This window comes from Glossina fuscipes, unplaced genomic scaffold (genome assembly GCF_014805625.2).
Source record: "Glossina fuscipes isolate IAEA_lab_2018 unplaced genomic scaffold, Yale_Gfus_2 3, whole genome shotgun sequence".
Classification (NCBI taxonomy): Eukaryota; Metazoa; Arthropoda; class Insecta; order Diptera; family Glossinidae; genus Glossina; species Glossina fuscipes.
In genome coordinates this window covers 9,144,711-9,159,264 of record NW_023998417.1, presented here as the reverse complement: position 1 = coordinate 9,159,264, position 14,554 = coordinate 9,144,711, and the positions used below count along the sequence as shown (strand labels likewise).

General features: G+C 33.8%; 1 protein-coding gene across 5 annotated transcripts; it reads right to left on the bottom strand.

Moving 5' to 3' along the window:
- Window positions 1-739: 739 nt before the first annotated feature.
- Window positions 740-14,153, bottom strand: LOC119634841 (dorsal-ventral patterning protein tolloid). 5 transcript variants are annotated; one of them, XM_038029244.1, is made up of 13 exons: window positions 14,075-14,153; window positions 8,969-9,814; window positions 8,593-8,864; window positions 7,988-8,529; window positions 6,395-6,637; window positions 5,671-5,907; window positions 5,014-5,572; window positions 4,727-4,925; window positions 4,324-4,588; window positions 3,393-4,242; window positions 2,289-2,469; window positions 1,317-1,570; window positions 740-1,251 (listed from the first exon to the last, which is right to left on the bottom strand). In XM_038029244.1, the coding sequence occupies exons 2-13, from the start codon at window positions 9,648-9,650 to the stop codon at window positions 952-954; spliced, it is 4,584 nt and encodes a 1,527-aa protein (XP_037885172.1). In that variant the 5' UTR covers window positions 9,651-9,814; window positions 14,075-14,153; the 3' UTR covers window positions 740-951. The 5 variants fall into 5 exon arrangements, with proteins under 5 accessions (XP_037885172.1, XP_037885171.1, XP_037885174.1 ...); XM_038029243.1 differs by having other exon boundaries at window positions 14,102-14,140; XM_038029246.1 differs by lacking the exon at window positions 14,075-14,153 and adding an exon at window positions 13,897-13,998.
- Between the last annotated feature and the right edge of the window lie 401 nt (window positions 14,154-14,554).

Genomic DNA, 14,554 nt, shown 5'->3' with positions numbered 1-14,554 from the left:
ATAGCAAAGTGTGTAATGAAGGACCTATCCAGCATTACTCTTCTCAACGAAATATCATTTCAAGACGTCGCTATTTCCCAATGTGAACCAACCCTTTTAGAGTGAATGAAAGGTTTACTTAAGCCCCATTTTATGTTAAAATTAACTTGATTTTCGAAAAGGGCAGAGAAAACTTCAAAATTTCAATACATATATGATATCAAGAACTTTTTTAAACCTAGCCAATACTCTGAACAGAACCACTAAGGTAAGTGCGCATTATATTTCCATTTCTAAACCCAAAAAAAGAGAGCTAAATGAATATTTATATAACTTGCTTTTTGTCATTTATGAAAAATATTTTGACTTCTTTCGAATATTAATTTTTTTTTTCTCGGGACACGGAAAATGGTCGAATGGTTCGAACCACTCAAAAGCCTGAACTCTGGCAAGATTTATGTAATTTTTTGCGCGAGACGTTAAAACCCTTATCTTGTTGGCTTTCTTAATGAAATCGTTCATCCTTTTTTTTTATCAAGTTTAGGTCTGTTTCTTCTAATCCTTCAACCGTCACCATTCTCGTTGTTGTAATACATTGGGTCTTCGCTGTTTTGAATTAGAAACTACGAGGTCTCTTCATCTACAAAATATGTTGCTTGATGAAAAATAGTTTCGTTTATTTCGATATGTTTTTATTATGAAACCGTAAAATAAATAATTGATAGGTATCAAAAGATTGTTCTTCAAGTTAAATTAGTTTTTTTCTATTTTTTAATTGATTTTAAGCAGTGATATGTTGTAAATACAGAGTATATATAAAGGTTTGGAAATTTTTCTACATTTTTTATGAAGATATAAATATTTACATACGCAAACGTGTAAACAAGTTATTATTTATTGTCATCAATGTAAGTTGCTTCCTTATTCTTTCTGTTATCTCTCTTTGTTGCGAATTATTTCCGTGAAAATTTTTCAGTTCTCTCTTCTGTATCTCTTTAAATTCATATAAAATGGATTGTTCACGATTAAATGATTTTCGTTAAAGTCATTGTAGTCATCCGTATCATGATCCGTTTCTTCTTTATAAATGGATTTCAGTGAACCTGGAAAGGGTGTAACCATTTCGGAACTATATGATGTAGGATCTTCTTCACTAATTTCAAATGGATCTACAGAAACATATGAAGCTGAAAAGCCCTTCATCGTTATCGAACCATCTGTTTTAAAGCGCACGAGCAACGAGTCTGTTATCGAAATGATATCTTGAGGTAACTGCAAAATTCAAATTTACATTCATCCGATAATTAATAAATGAAGATTCATTCTTCGCAACTTACGGTGTTAGTGCAATATTGTCCGTACATGGGACCACTTGTGTCTTCCATACCGGAAAAAACTTGCACATAATCGTACGTGCAGTTTTCACTTGTTTCCAAATCGAAAGTTAGAAATATTAATTGTACATTACTGCTGACTGGTGCTTGAATCAGCCATTCGCAATCCATATTTATGTCATAATTTTGATTACCGTAGCGTGCATGCGAATAGAATTGTTGTATTTGGCTGGTGGCGCGCAAATAACCTCCACAGGCTAGATTTCACATTTTTTATAAATAGATCGAAAGAAAACTTTTCATTCATGAATGTAACGTAAATTTGCATTTCATTTTTTATATGCTTCATTCCGGTGCTCCGGTTTTCCTCATTTAAAGCAATTTTAAAGAAATCAAAAAACTACTTCGTTCAGGAAGCTTAAATGTTTTCAAAAATGCAGCGGAAAGACTGGCAGATCTGTAGAAACTTACGTAGGCACTTGCCAAAAGAAAAGAACCTATTTTCGACTTGGAACAGACTTCTTAACATCTCTAACGTTACCCTTTAGACTGTATTCAATTACAGTATATTCCACGTATATAAAATGTTAGCTGGTTTGCTACTTAACACAGAAGAATATTTAGGAACAATTTATGAGTGCAAATTCTGAACGAATGAAGAGAAGAAAACTATCGTTTTTTTGATAATTATGACGGACCATTGATTAGTTTTTATCCTAATAAGGGAGAGACCAAATTTGTTCTTCTAAGCAAACGATGTTAATCGTAATTTCAATAAGAGCTTCCATATGCAGGCTAGAAAAAGTTTGATCTCCAAAGTTTGGTCTCCAAGGAGAACTGTAATGGTTTACATTTCACAACCTTAATATACTAGCTAAGGTGGGTATAGTCTAAATGGGCAAAATCATATTCAATAATACATATATATATATATATGTATGTCAACATATATCTGATACTATTTAGTCTACGTACAAGTAGAATGAACCGCCGTGAAACCATTGTGCTGCTTATTTTTATCAGTTTTTAAAACCATGTAAAGTTGATTTGTTGAAGAGGATATCGGGTAAGGTATTTTATCGCCGCAAAAACGTCCTAAAATCGAACTGCTTTCCGAATCACCATCATATATAGCCACATTGTCATAAGCGCACTCCTAAAGAAGGATAGAATAAAAAATAGACAAGTGAGAAAATTACTCTCAATTATAATCGTATCTCTTAAAAATAAGTTAAAAACATTAAATTTCGACTGAAAAACCAAAAAGCCGAGATATTCTCAGCTGTGTAGTAATCGCGTCCATTGATTAATTGACCCATTTTCAATAATAGCTGGTGTTCAAAGAATGCCGATCTTCAAGCCGATACTTTCATGTTTGCAATTGGGGGAATATTTGTCACATAACTTATGGAGATTGGAAGAAGGATAACTGGACAGACGGACATGCTTCAACGCATACCAACTTCGATATCCATCAAGAATATATATATTTTACATATATAAAATTAAATTTCAATATTCTCGAATATTGCGGTGACGTGCCCCATTTTTTCACGTTTTTGCAAAAGTACTAGAGCATCGCCTCTAGAATAGATGTGAAAATTTTAATCGTTTTATTCCTTGTAGTAGACCGTATTTAAAGCATTAGTGCGATCAGAAAAATGTTGCTTACAGACGTTAGGCAGACATGATTAAATTCATTCCGAATTCATTCATACTGATCAGGAGTATATATATGGCTTCCTGAAGATTCCTACCGAGAGTGATATGGCAATATGAATATACCGTCTTTCTTCATTTTACATACATGAACATCGACTTTTCATTCATAACATTTATAAATCATTTTTCATGAAACAAGACCGTTTTCTAATTTGCTCTACGAAATTGTATAAAATCAATCTTATTACCGGAAATATTATGACTATTATACAGTTTACAGAATATGCAGACCGACTTGACTTTATTAAATTATAAATTAAGCAAACAGCAATCCTTCCGTATTTATACCGGAAATTTGGATATTTAGTACGAAAAAGTGGAATTTCTTTTCACTTTCGTGAAGAGTTTTGGTTGTACCTGATGCGATTCCAATTTAAATTCATTGAATATAAGCTTAATGCGGTGGCCAGGTGTTGTTAAAAAATGCCAAACGCAATCAGCGTTCGGAGGATACGAATCGGGATAGTTAGGACTATATATCGTGCCGAATGGAGCAGAGATTTCATGTTTGCATTCGCCCTCCTTGCAATCGTGACCGTTTTCATGTAACGAATAACCATTGTGGCAAGAGCATATGTAAGAGCCTATCGTATTACGGCACTCATGCTGACAACCGCCATTATTTACGGAACACTCGTCCACATCGGTGAAGAATACTGCCGCAAATCCGGTGCTTTGTATCGATTTGTCCGAATGGAATTCAATGCGAAGAGCATTACCTTCTGATGTAGCGGCCGGTGGCGTTGAACTGCCACAATATGTTCCAATTCGTTTTAATCGATTTTCACTCAGTTTCGAATATATGGTTACCTTATCGTAACCACAATCACTTTGATGATGGGCGGCTCCTTCCAAGTCGAAATGCGTGAAATTCAATGATATTTTATGTTTTGGGGGAGCGATTATCTCCCAAATGCAGTCCTTCAACAGAGGATATTTATCGGGAAATGAGGGTGAAGTTATTGTACCATTGGGATACTCAATTACACCGCCACACGCATCTTCACAGTGTTTTTTATCACTGTGCAATTCGAAACCTATGCGGCAATTGCACTCATAACCACCCAATGTATTAATGCATTCGTGTTCGCAACCATGATTCTTCGTTTCGCATTCGTCAACTTCTTTCATAAATGTCGCCGAGAAACCCGGTTTCTGTACGGACGTGTCGGAGACAAACTTCATATACATAACGTCACCAGTCGATCTAAATAAAGAAAATGTAAAAAAAGTGATCGAATCTTGGCTTCTAATTATGCGTCCTGTTCTTAGCTTGTTGTTTGCTTACTTCATATTAGGTGGTGGTTTGTAACCGCAAAACACTCCGATTAATGGTGAATCCTGCGTGGGACCATCTCGCACCTCTACAAAATCATAAACGCAACTATCATGATTTTCAACTTCGAACGATTGGAATTTTAGCGCAACCTGATATCCTTTGGGCGCTGTAATCTTCCATACGCATTCTTTATTAGGCAAATAGTCCAACGGATAATTCGGTGATTCTAGACGGCCTTCGTTTTCGTCTATCGTTATTTCGCCACCACATATAACTAAAAATTTGAAAGAAATCCAGTATGAATACTCACAAGTCTACAAATTCTATTACTCAAGAAAATCACTGTTGAGTAATGGAAACGGAAATCGAAAGTAGATACATTTGGTTTACGGATAAACCGCGTTTAACTTACCCTCAAATTCGGCTTTAAATCCTCGAAATCCATTGGTGCGATGAGCATTTACGTAAGTCAATAGCATTCTACTTGTGTCCGTTGTTAATGCTTCATTGGAAACTTTGCCGCAAAAGCGGGCAATTAATGGCGACTTATGATAATATCCATCGCGGATTTCTAAATAATCACTTTGGCAATGTTCCGATTTAAAAATATTCTAATATTAATAAAAATGTAAAAAAAAAAAAATGTATATTAAAAAAATTTATATATACTAGCCACGTAATGGCGGCTCATCAACTCACCAAATTTTCTATTCTTAGAATTACTCGTTCACCATGAGTTGCTGTAATGCGCCATTCGCAATGTTCGGTCTCGTTGGTTAACGCACCACCCGTATAATACGAGGGGCTGGCAAAGAGGCCGGTATTTTCTTGAAAGGTTCGACCACATTTCGGACATTTATACAAGAGATTGGCTTGTGCTATATCGCCCATACTTAAGCGCAAGCGTTGACCGATTTCCGGACGTTTTTTGCCCTTGATTTCGATTGGCAAAATAGTGTCCAAGTAAGTGCCTTTCGAGAATGTATTGCGCGCATAATGCATTATCGAATCGTAATCGTATGCCATGCCTAATGAGTCGACTTCATCTGGAGTCAATTTATTAAAATTGTAATCCTGACCCTTCATTATATTAATATGATCAATGATTACATGTTTTTCGCGATCAGGACGAGTATGTTCATGCCAAAAGCCAACTACGTGACCTAATTCGTGAACAACAATTCCAAATTTATCACAATTACGACCAATTGAGATGGCTTGTGGTCCATTTCCACGTTTACCAACGAATGAGCAACAACTACAAAGGACAAGAGAACGGTTTTGGGTATGAAACTTTTACACTTCTGGGATATATATAGATACTTTCATATATATGTGTAGATGTGTTATGCTTACCCGCATCCTCGTATTGTAAAGACAATGTAATTTGGATGTAACTCAGTATCTCTTTCTACAAATTTAATGCAAGTAAAATTTTCCCAATGGCGCATCGCTTGCTTAAACAAAGCCTTATGTAGTCCGCTAAAATTGCCATCAATTTCGTATGGGATTACGCCGTAATCCCAAATACGTTCCTTCTTGGCTGTTACAGCACGTATCGAACGACGACGCTCGTTAATGAAACTAAATTCACTATAAAAAAATTTTTACAAACAAACAATAATTAATTGGAACAATCTTGGACTCAAGTCTACATTTTGATATTATCTTCCCGCCTACTCGAGCTCAACTGAGCTCGAATACATTATCAGAGCTTCGAGATTTTGCGATCTTGTCATTAGACAAAAGCGCAAAACGAATTTGATCGTCTATCTCTCTCTCCGTTCCTTTCCCCATTAACCTAATTCAACTTTTTCGGGTTTTGGAGGAAAAAAATTGAAAAACTCAATTGCACAACGTCATTGTATGTTTGAATTCTCCTATAAGTTGAGAGCATTAGCAATATTATTAATTATTGTTTTAATACCCGTTGATGAAACATCGATTCAAAAATAAGAACAAGGTTTCGGAAGATCTTACAAAATATCCTTTATTTCATCCATTCCTATTTATGAACTCGGAATAACTAAACATTTTAAAACAAATACAATTTCTGATGTTTCACAACATTTTAACTTACTCATTATCCCGGCTGGGAAATGCAATCAGAGGCTCTGACTGATTATCGACATGCAATAAATGCTTAACAAAGACTTCATTACTTTGAACGTCGACGACGATTTGATGATTATTCTCTTTCGCCGCTCGCTGTTGATGATCGGATGACGGATGCCTTCGTATTGGAAGAGGATTCAATTCATCTTTCAACTTTTGCAACTTTTCATTATAATCCGATTTATTATTATTGGTATCATAACTATGCCTGAAAATATCAAGTAAACAATGAATTTTTTAAAAATTATTTTCGAAAAAATTACGAACGAAATATTTGGTGCAAAAGTTGCTTTTTTTTGAGTTGTTCGGAAAGTCATATCGTTTTCTTTTTTCTTTTTTTTTTTTGATCAAAATGAAAGACGATAAATCTATGATTATGAAAGGCCGACTTCGATGAATGTAGTCTCTCAGTGATCTTATGAATTGTTATTCGTCGGTTTGCATCAATTAATCTGTTTTGTCTTTATCAGCTTCAACGGAACCTTGTAGAAGGTGATACCTGTTCAATATCAAAATTTTCTCGAAACGCAATTTTTATAAGCCTGCCTTGGCACAAGTCCTCTTCTTCAATTACTTTGAATGATTGCTTTTCTTGCTTGAAAACCATTTTTCATTTTATTGATAGTAAAAAACTGAAATATGTCGGATTTTGCTGTTTTCGACTTTCGATGACTAATAGGGCATCAAACAAAGGCTATCAAACAAATTTTTTCAAAAACAAATCTTTCTCTATATTAATTGTTAAAATATATATTGTAAGAAGTGATGAATCAACTCTTATTCACTCGCTTTATATTAAACAGGGGGAAGAAGATATAATAAAAATGCCGTTCAACTTGAGTATCAACTTGACTGTGCAACTCTACTTTTGGGGAAAAAAGAAACGCCTTTCCGAGCAACGTAATATATTCGCTGCAATGTCTCATATAATGCTTAGAATAAAATACATTTGTTCTAGATTAACATAAATAATAGATTCGTATTAGCCAAGTCTGTCCATCCGTCGTTGGGCTTTTCACATGCGACATACCGTCTAGAAAAAATAACTTTATCTTAAATCTTTTCCTATCTTTCTCGTTCCCTATCTGAAAGTAGACAACTAGCTTAATCGGGATCTCTAGGAATGGACTTTAATTTCGGCGATTACTTATAGAACTACTTATGAAATAATATAAAGTGTATGTATGTTTTTCTTTTTCTTGCTAACGGCAATATAGCGATGGATACTCAATGAACAGATCAAATCCACTTGTTTCCTGAAGCTCGCGCAGCTTTTTTAAAGTCTGTCCCCCATTTTCTGTGTTTTGTACAAATTTTGCATTGAGAAAAATGGGATACGATTCAAATTGTTTAGGATAAGTCCTATCATCCTATACTCAAAAAAAAAAAAAAAAAAAATGATTATTAATCTTAACTTAGACATCACAGAACACATGCAATTGGAATGCTTGACAATATAATAATTATGATCTAAAGAGAAAGCTAAAAGTAATTGCAAATAATATAAAGTAATCTCATACAGTACACAGTATTGATTGATTTTAATTAATTTACTTACCTACTTTTACGTCTGCGTCTGTGCTTTCTTCGAACTATGGTGCTACTGCCCTTAAATTCTTGAATATCATCCATTTTCATACCGTTACCACCCGCATTCGAATACACGTTCGGTAATGTGGTTCTTTGAGTAGGCGATGCCGTTGGTAAAATGACAAATTTACGTTCCGATACAAAATTATTATTTGTATCTAATTCAATGTCCTTCGTGTTGGATTGTATTTTACGTTGATCGACATTGCGATTACTTAAACCGACAGGCGATTTATTCACTTTCTCCCCAGGATAGATGTAAGTGGTTTCCGTTGCAAATGTAAACTTCTTTTCAGGCGCGTGAAATATTTTCTTTAAAGCTTCTTTATCGATTGGCCGATCATCTTCTTTGGCCGTCGCGGTATGTTCTTCAATGACTGCCGAAGGATTTCTTTTAATTTGATTCGAATAATTTTCAAAACTAATTACATCATTTTTATGATTTTTATCCCTATAATTGTAATTTTCTCGCGATTGATGATGAAAAGGTTTTACCAATTCATTGGCATTCTGAAATTTCAAAAAAAGCGCTAGTCCATCGTATCAATTCAATATTACATTTCATTAACTTACAGAGAAAAAGTCCGTATTTAATTCAGGCTTTATGCTGGGCAGTTTAGTCTTCCTTCGAATGATGTCCGTTAAGCCCTCCTCTTCCACTTGCAAGCCCTCGTGATAAACTTCTTGCTTTAAAATTTCCATTTCCTTTTGAAATGTGTCATTGAATTTTATGATTGCTTCTCTAGATGGCGTTGTATCCAAAACCTTCCCAATTGTAGTATGTGCGACTATTGGGTAATCATCATAAGTAGTTTCGGGCAATGCTATATCACCCATAAAACCGCCTAAAATGAATATATATATATATATATATATATATATATATATATGCACATGTATATAAAATTGTCGAAAATACAATCCAAACGGAGATGAGTTTCATACATACCAGCTTTACAAGGATCCATGTCGATGTCATCAGATATTTTTCGTTCAAATTTTGTATTTAATAATTCTTCGATTGTATACTTGCTACGATACTTATGTTTGGGTACTTGAGCGGATACAATTGTACCTTGAATCGGATTAATGTTAACGATATCTTCCAATTGCGGAATGTTATTATTATTGTGGTGGTGATTGTGATGATAATAACGATGCAGCCACAAATCGGAATCCAAATTTTTCCGATGATGTTGACTTCGTTGCTGACCAGTTCGATTACCTTGCCGATGATATTGTTGACTTTGATGATTGCGATGATGATTATGATGATCTTGTCGCAGTTCTTGTGATTCGCGAACGTTTTGAGTTTGTGTGTTTTGTAATGCGGAATAATATTCTTTTGTGGATGATAATATGTTTTCATCGCCATTATGGTTAGTTAAGGCATTTTCGGGCATGGCTAACGCAGCAAATTGCTGTTGCTCTGATGATGTTCGCGATGATTCTGCTTCCCCATTTAAAGGTGAATCGAGCGATGACGGCAATGACGAAAAAGTGTGAAAACTTACTTGAGCGCTTTTCGCACACGCAGAAATTAAAACGAATATTGCCGTAATAGTAAAGGTTGCATAATTCGCGATCACTACATATCTTCGGCTTCTTCCTCGTGTAAGCGATCGTGCCATTTTTCGTTTTTTACTTTCTTTTTAATTCGTATGAACGCGCACGCACGTACGTAAATAAGTTATGGAAAAGATATCTCAAAGTGATTATGAAATATTTGAAGTAACCGCAAATTCGGTCATGTAGACTCAAAGTGTTTTTGTCGTTCGTCAATTTATATTCGAATCTGTAAAATAGGAAAAATATTACTGAACGAATTGGAATTTTAAAACATGCAAACATTATATATATGTTGAAGAATTTCTTATTATTATATATATATACATATATAGTAAAAATACGGAGAATCGACATTTTGTTAATTTCTCTTTAAAATTTTATTTCTGAATATATTGCAAAAATATTGAAATGAAAATTTATAAAGTTGAAGAAAAATTATGTGTGAAAAATTATGTGTTGAGCCCTACTATTAATGGAGTATCGGCCACGCCCATACAAAGTTATAAGTAATCAAAATTTTATTTTTTCACTTTTGTTACATTTTGTGCTTACTACTCGGAAGGTAAAAATTATTCTGTACATTCCTCACCTCTTTTAATTCTAAAATATATATAGTGGATCCTCCAAAGGTGTGGAGGATTCTCAGCAGAAAAACCAATCAATTCAATGTATCAATGTAATGCAACAAGGTAGGTATGTTGATTCTAAATCAAATATCCCCGACGTCTCCAACGTGCTGAAATAACTTTTTCTACAAAATCCCATCGATATGCATATCAAACAAAAGGGCTTGGAGGATAAGCGTGATGGATATAAAATCTCGGCCGAATATAATTTTCCTTCTTTTTGTTTCTTACAATAAATGTTTTATGAATTTTTATCATTATTTTGCCCTTCCATGTTTGAAAATTCCCCGCTCCCTCCGCTACCCCTACGCCCCACACATCAACGATTTTTTGCTTGAAAGTGTGTGAGAGAGAAAATTCTTCGAAATGATATTTAAACTCAAAATGTTCATCACTTTCTTTTCAATGTCTTGATAGAATTTGCTGACTTCTTTCAAATTGGTTTTCATCTCCATTCAACGATGAGTTTACATTAATATATTTCTTTTTGAAAATACTGTTAAATGAATGAAGTAAAGATTTTTTCGCCTTGTTAGCGAATTAGAAAAGTTAGACGAGTAAGACGTTAGGCAGGAATTTCTTGAAGCAGGCGAACTTTTTCGAATACTTAAGGTAAAATTCGGATATTCGAAGAAAATTTCATTTTTCAATTAATTAATTTCTTTTACCGTTATTTAGAAAATTCAAAGTATTTTTCAAATCGAATTTATAACAATGATTTTCCCCTTCACAATTGCTTAGTTAATAAATTAATTGAATATTTGCTAGTGTTTAATAAAATTTATAAATTCATTAAAACAAATAAATTGATGATTAAAAGAAACCGGAACACTTAAGAGCATCTCAGGAAGTAAGTGTAATCGGATTTTTAAGGTCATTGTAACAAAATTGAAATCACCCCCTTTCCTTATTGCAAGCAATACATATAATAAGCATCACAGGCAGCCATCATATACCGATCGAATGAATAAGAATATCAGTTTTTGTATGAAAATCAGGCTCAACCTGCAAGCCAGAGAAATACTATTAAGGGTGAATTAAGTATTTATGCAAATATTACAGTTATGCTCGATCGAAAAATACTCGATTTGAAAAATGTTTAATAAAATCGATGCCATTTCACGCTCTGCACACTTTTCGAGAGTATGAATGAGACCGTAGTTGAAATTTGAGGTTAGTCGCTTAAGAATTGAGCAAAGTTTAATGGTAAGGCTAAGAAAGTGCTTTAAAAGAATTGTTCTTCTTCTTCTTTTTTTTTTTTTGGGAAACCAAAAGATGTTGGGTCGCCATTTTGTTTTGCAAAAATTTTTTTCAATTATTAAGTGCATCAATGAATGCACACACACATGCGTAAACAATATGTTTGGTGTGTGTGAGTGTTTGTACAACGATTGACCTTTAGCGAGAAAAATTAAAAATTTAGTAAGGAAAATTATCCGCAAGTTTCTCCCGCCATAAGGTCTCGTTTAAATTTAAAAAGCATAAAAGAAGGCACCTATGTGCAGTGCCTCAGTGAACACTCTATCCAAAACTTTGGAAACCTATAGAAAGATCATGAAAAGAAATGGAAATCTTTGTTCATAACTGAAAGACGAAACAATCTTGCGACAAAGTAAACGCATAAAAACATTTTGCTGCCAACCAATGCTGCCGTAGAAAATGTTCGCGAACGTAAGAGTGAGTCCAACTGACCACAAGAGAATTTTTTGTAAAAGAAAAGACAGTAAGTAGTAGTTCATGGAAGAAAAGAAAAGTTTGATAGGGTAGGCGAGTGCAAGTGTCATAATGCTGCACGCATTTGCGTTCTTTGTAACTTTTTTGACTCAACCATATAATATATAGTATTAAGATCAGATGTATGCACTCGCATAATATTCATTCGAATTGCTTTTCAATTTGAACCCAAAACTAATATACGCTTATGTACATGTGCATTAAACTTTTGATAAACTAATGTTTTGTCATCTAAACATATATAATACAGCTAAAGAGTGTGCTTTAGTCATTTCATTTAATGTGCGCGCAGATGTCTTTATGGATATGTAGACAGTCGTACATATTTATTTTTATATGTAATAAGCCTTACGAGTCTTCTTTGTACACATACTTATACATCATCAGCATTTGTGTGCCCGCTTTTATAGCGTATAGCGTATTTGTGTGTACATTTACTGTTTTCACGAGGCTCGTGGGAAGTAATTAATCAAAATGTATCATAATAATCAATATGTAAATGTCCCATAAGAGTTAGTGCGAAAAAATTTATATTTTTGTACGAATGTATACATAATTGACTTGCAAGCATTTCTCGCTTAAGCGTTTCTCGCTTAACTAACACATAGAGACATTGCATTTAATACAATTACATTATCTATACATATGTATATACGCAGATATGTATATATATATATATATATAGATATACATGTATATATGTAGAAAAATAGATTATCTATAGATTGAAATATGAAATGAATTTGACAACAACATGATTACAATAACATTTTCTTATCATCGAGAACTGACCTTAGTTAGTAGCTAGATTTCTTTGGAGCAATTCTTAAAGCACTTTGTCAATAATTGTAGGCCTATTAGTCGGCTGAAGGAGACAATTTTACATATCTACCTCTCGAGTTCTGAACAAAAATTGTATTTGAACTATAACTTGTAGTTCTTTGTCCATTATGAGTCTCCGAATATACTTTCTATAATCAGTTTTTGCGATTATAACGGTTTCAGTAACAGACGAATGACAGCGAAACCTATAGGCAATCAAGTGAGATCCTTTCGCTGATCTAATTAGATTTATGTGCAAACAGCGTTGTTGAGTACAGTGCCATCAACGGTGCTGAGTACAGCAAGTGCGTGAAGGACACATGTAATGGATAATTTTTACTCCATGTGGACTTTTACGAAATTAAACAAGAGATGTATGCAGCAAACTTTAGGCGTCTATTCCAAGCGCTGCGAGAAAACGTACGCAATTAAATGGAAGTGAAATTCTCGCCTGATCAAGCGCGTACGTATATCCTTTCCTAGAGACTTTCATGTACTTCTTTGCATTCTGTCATATAAATGGTGATTGAATCAATAAATTGATTAAAATTGTTTTAATAAATTCTGTCAGTCACTATCATCCTTGCCATCACTTAGGACCAATTGGAAGATATATATATATATATATATATATATACATATATATGCTCCTGGCACATAGTCGACTAAATTGAAAACGACGTGCGCAAGAGGTGCCCTTAATTGAACGCCCCTAATGCAAATCCTATACATTTTCACTCGAGCCGAGACATTGTTGTTGATTTTGTTACGTTTACTCTTATCTCCATTAATCGATTGTTGTTTTCTTGTGTGGGAGCAAAAAGAATTCCGCATTTCATTTCATTGTTAATCACATTCACTCTCCATACAAAATGTAAAACTTCTTGACGCGGCTAATTTCTTTCTTGCGTTGTAAAGACGCAAAGACTTATTGGTTTGCTAATGGTTTATACGGTAAGCTATTTGCTCGCTCTTACACATTCACACACATGTGTGTACTTACTCAGTGCAAGGATTTGGTCAAATACATACATACACGTTCACTTCGAGTACATATATTTTTATCAAAATTCATAATTACGTCTTCAACAAAAAAAAAAAAAAATAAGACACAGCATGCATATACTTAATCTATTCAATTTTTCCAGTAATTTCCCGCGTCTTCGATTCTTCTACAGTTTTTGTTATTCTTTTTATTACACTTATATACAAATAGACATTCACTAGAATTTCATATATATATATATATATATATATATATATAGAATATGTCTTTATTTTATTTTATTTTTCTCCTGCATTACTTTAAATTTCAATTTTTATTCCATTACTTCTCTATTCATTATTCCTCCGACCGAAGCGTTGCGCTATTCATACTCAACTAATTTTATGTACACAGTAAATACAGCCTAGCATCTCAAACAGAATCATTTATATTTTTCTTCCGTCCTACAACCAAGTGAAAGTCATATTCAAATCAATGGTCCATTTGTCACGCATAGCACTAGACATTCAATCAATTATCTTCATCGTCCAATGAGTAGAGTTTGCAAATCCTAAATCCTTATTTCATGTCTCATAATTAACTTCTTAGTAATTATAGGTATCTCTCGATTTTTGTTGCGAATTTCTTTTTCTTAAAGGATTCGCTTCTTTTTAGCAGTAATCGAATATTCGACTTAATCCAAAATGAACTCTCACTTTTTTTTGCATTTTTATTTAAAACTGTAAAGAAGAGCATAAGTATGTTTTAATGATTTCATATTCACTTAGTGTATGCATGC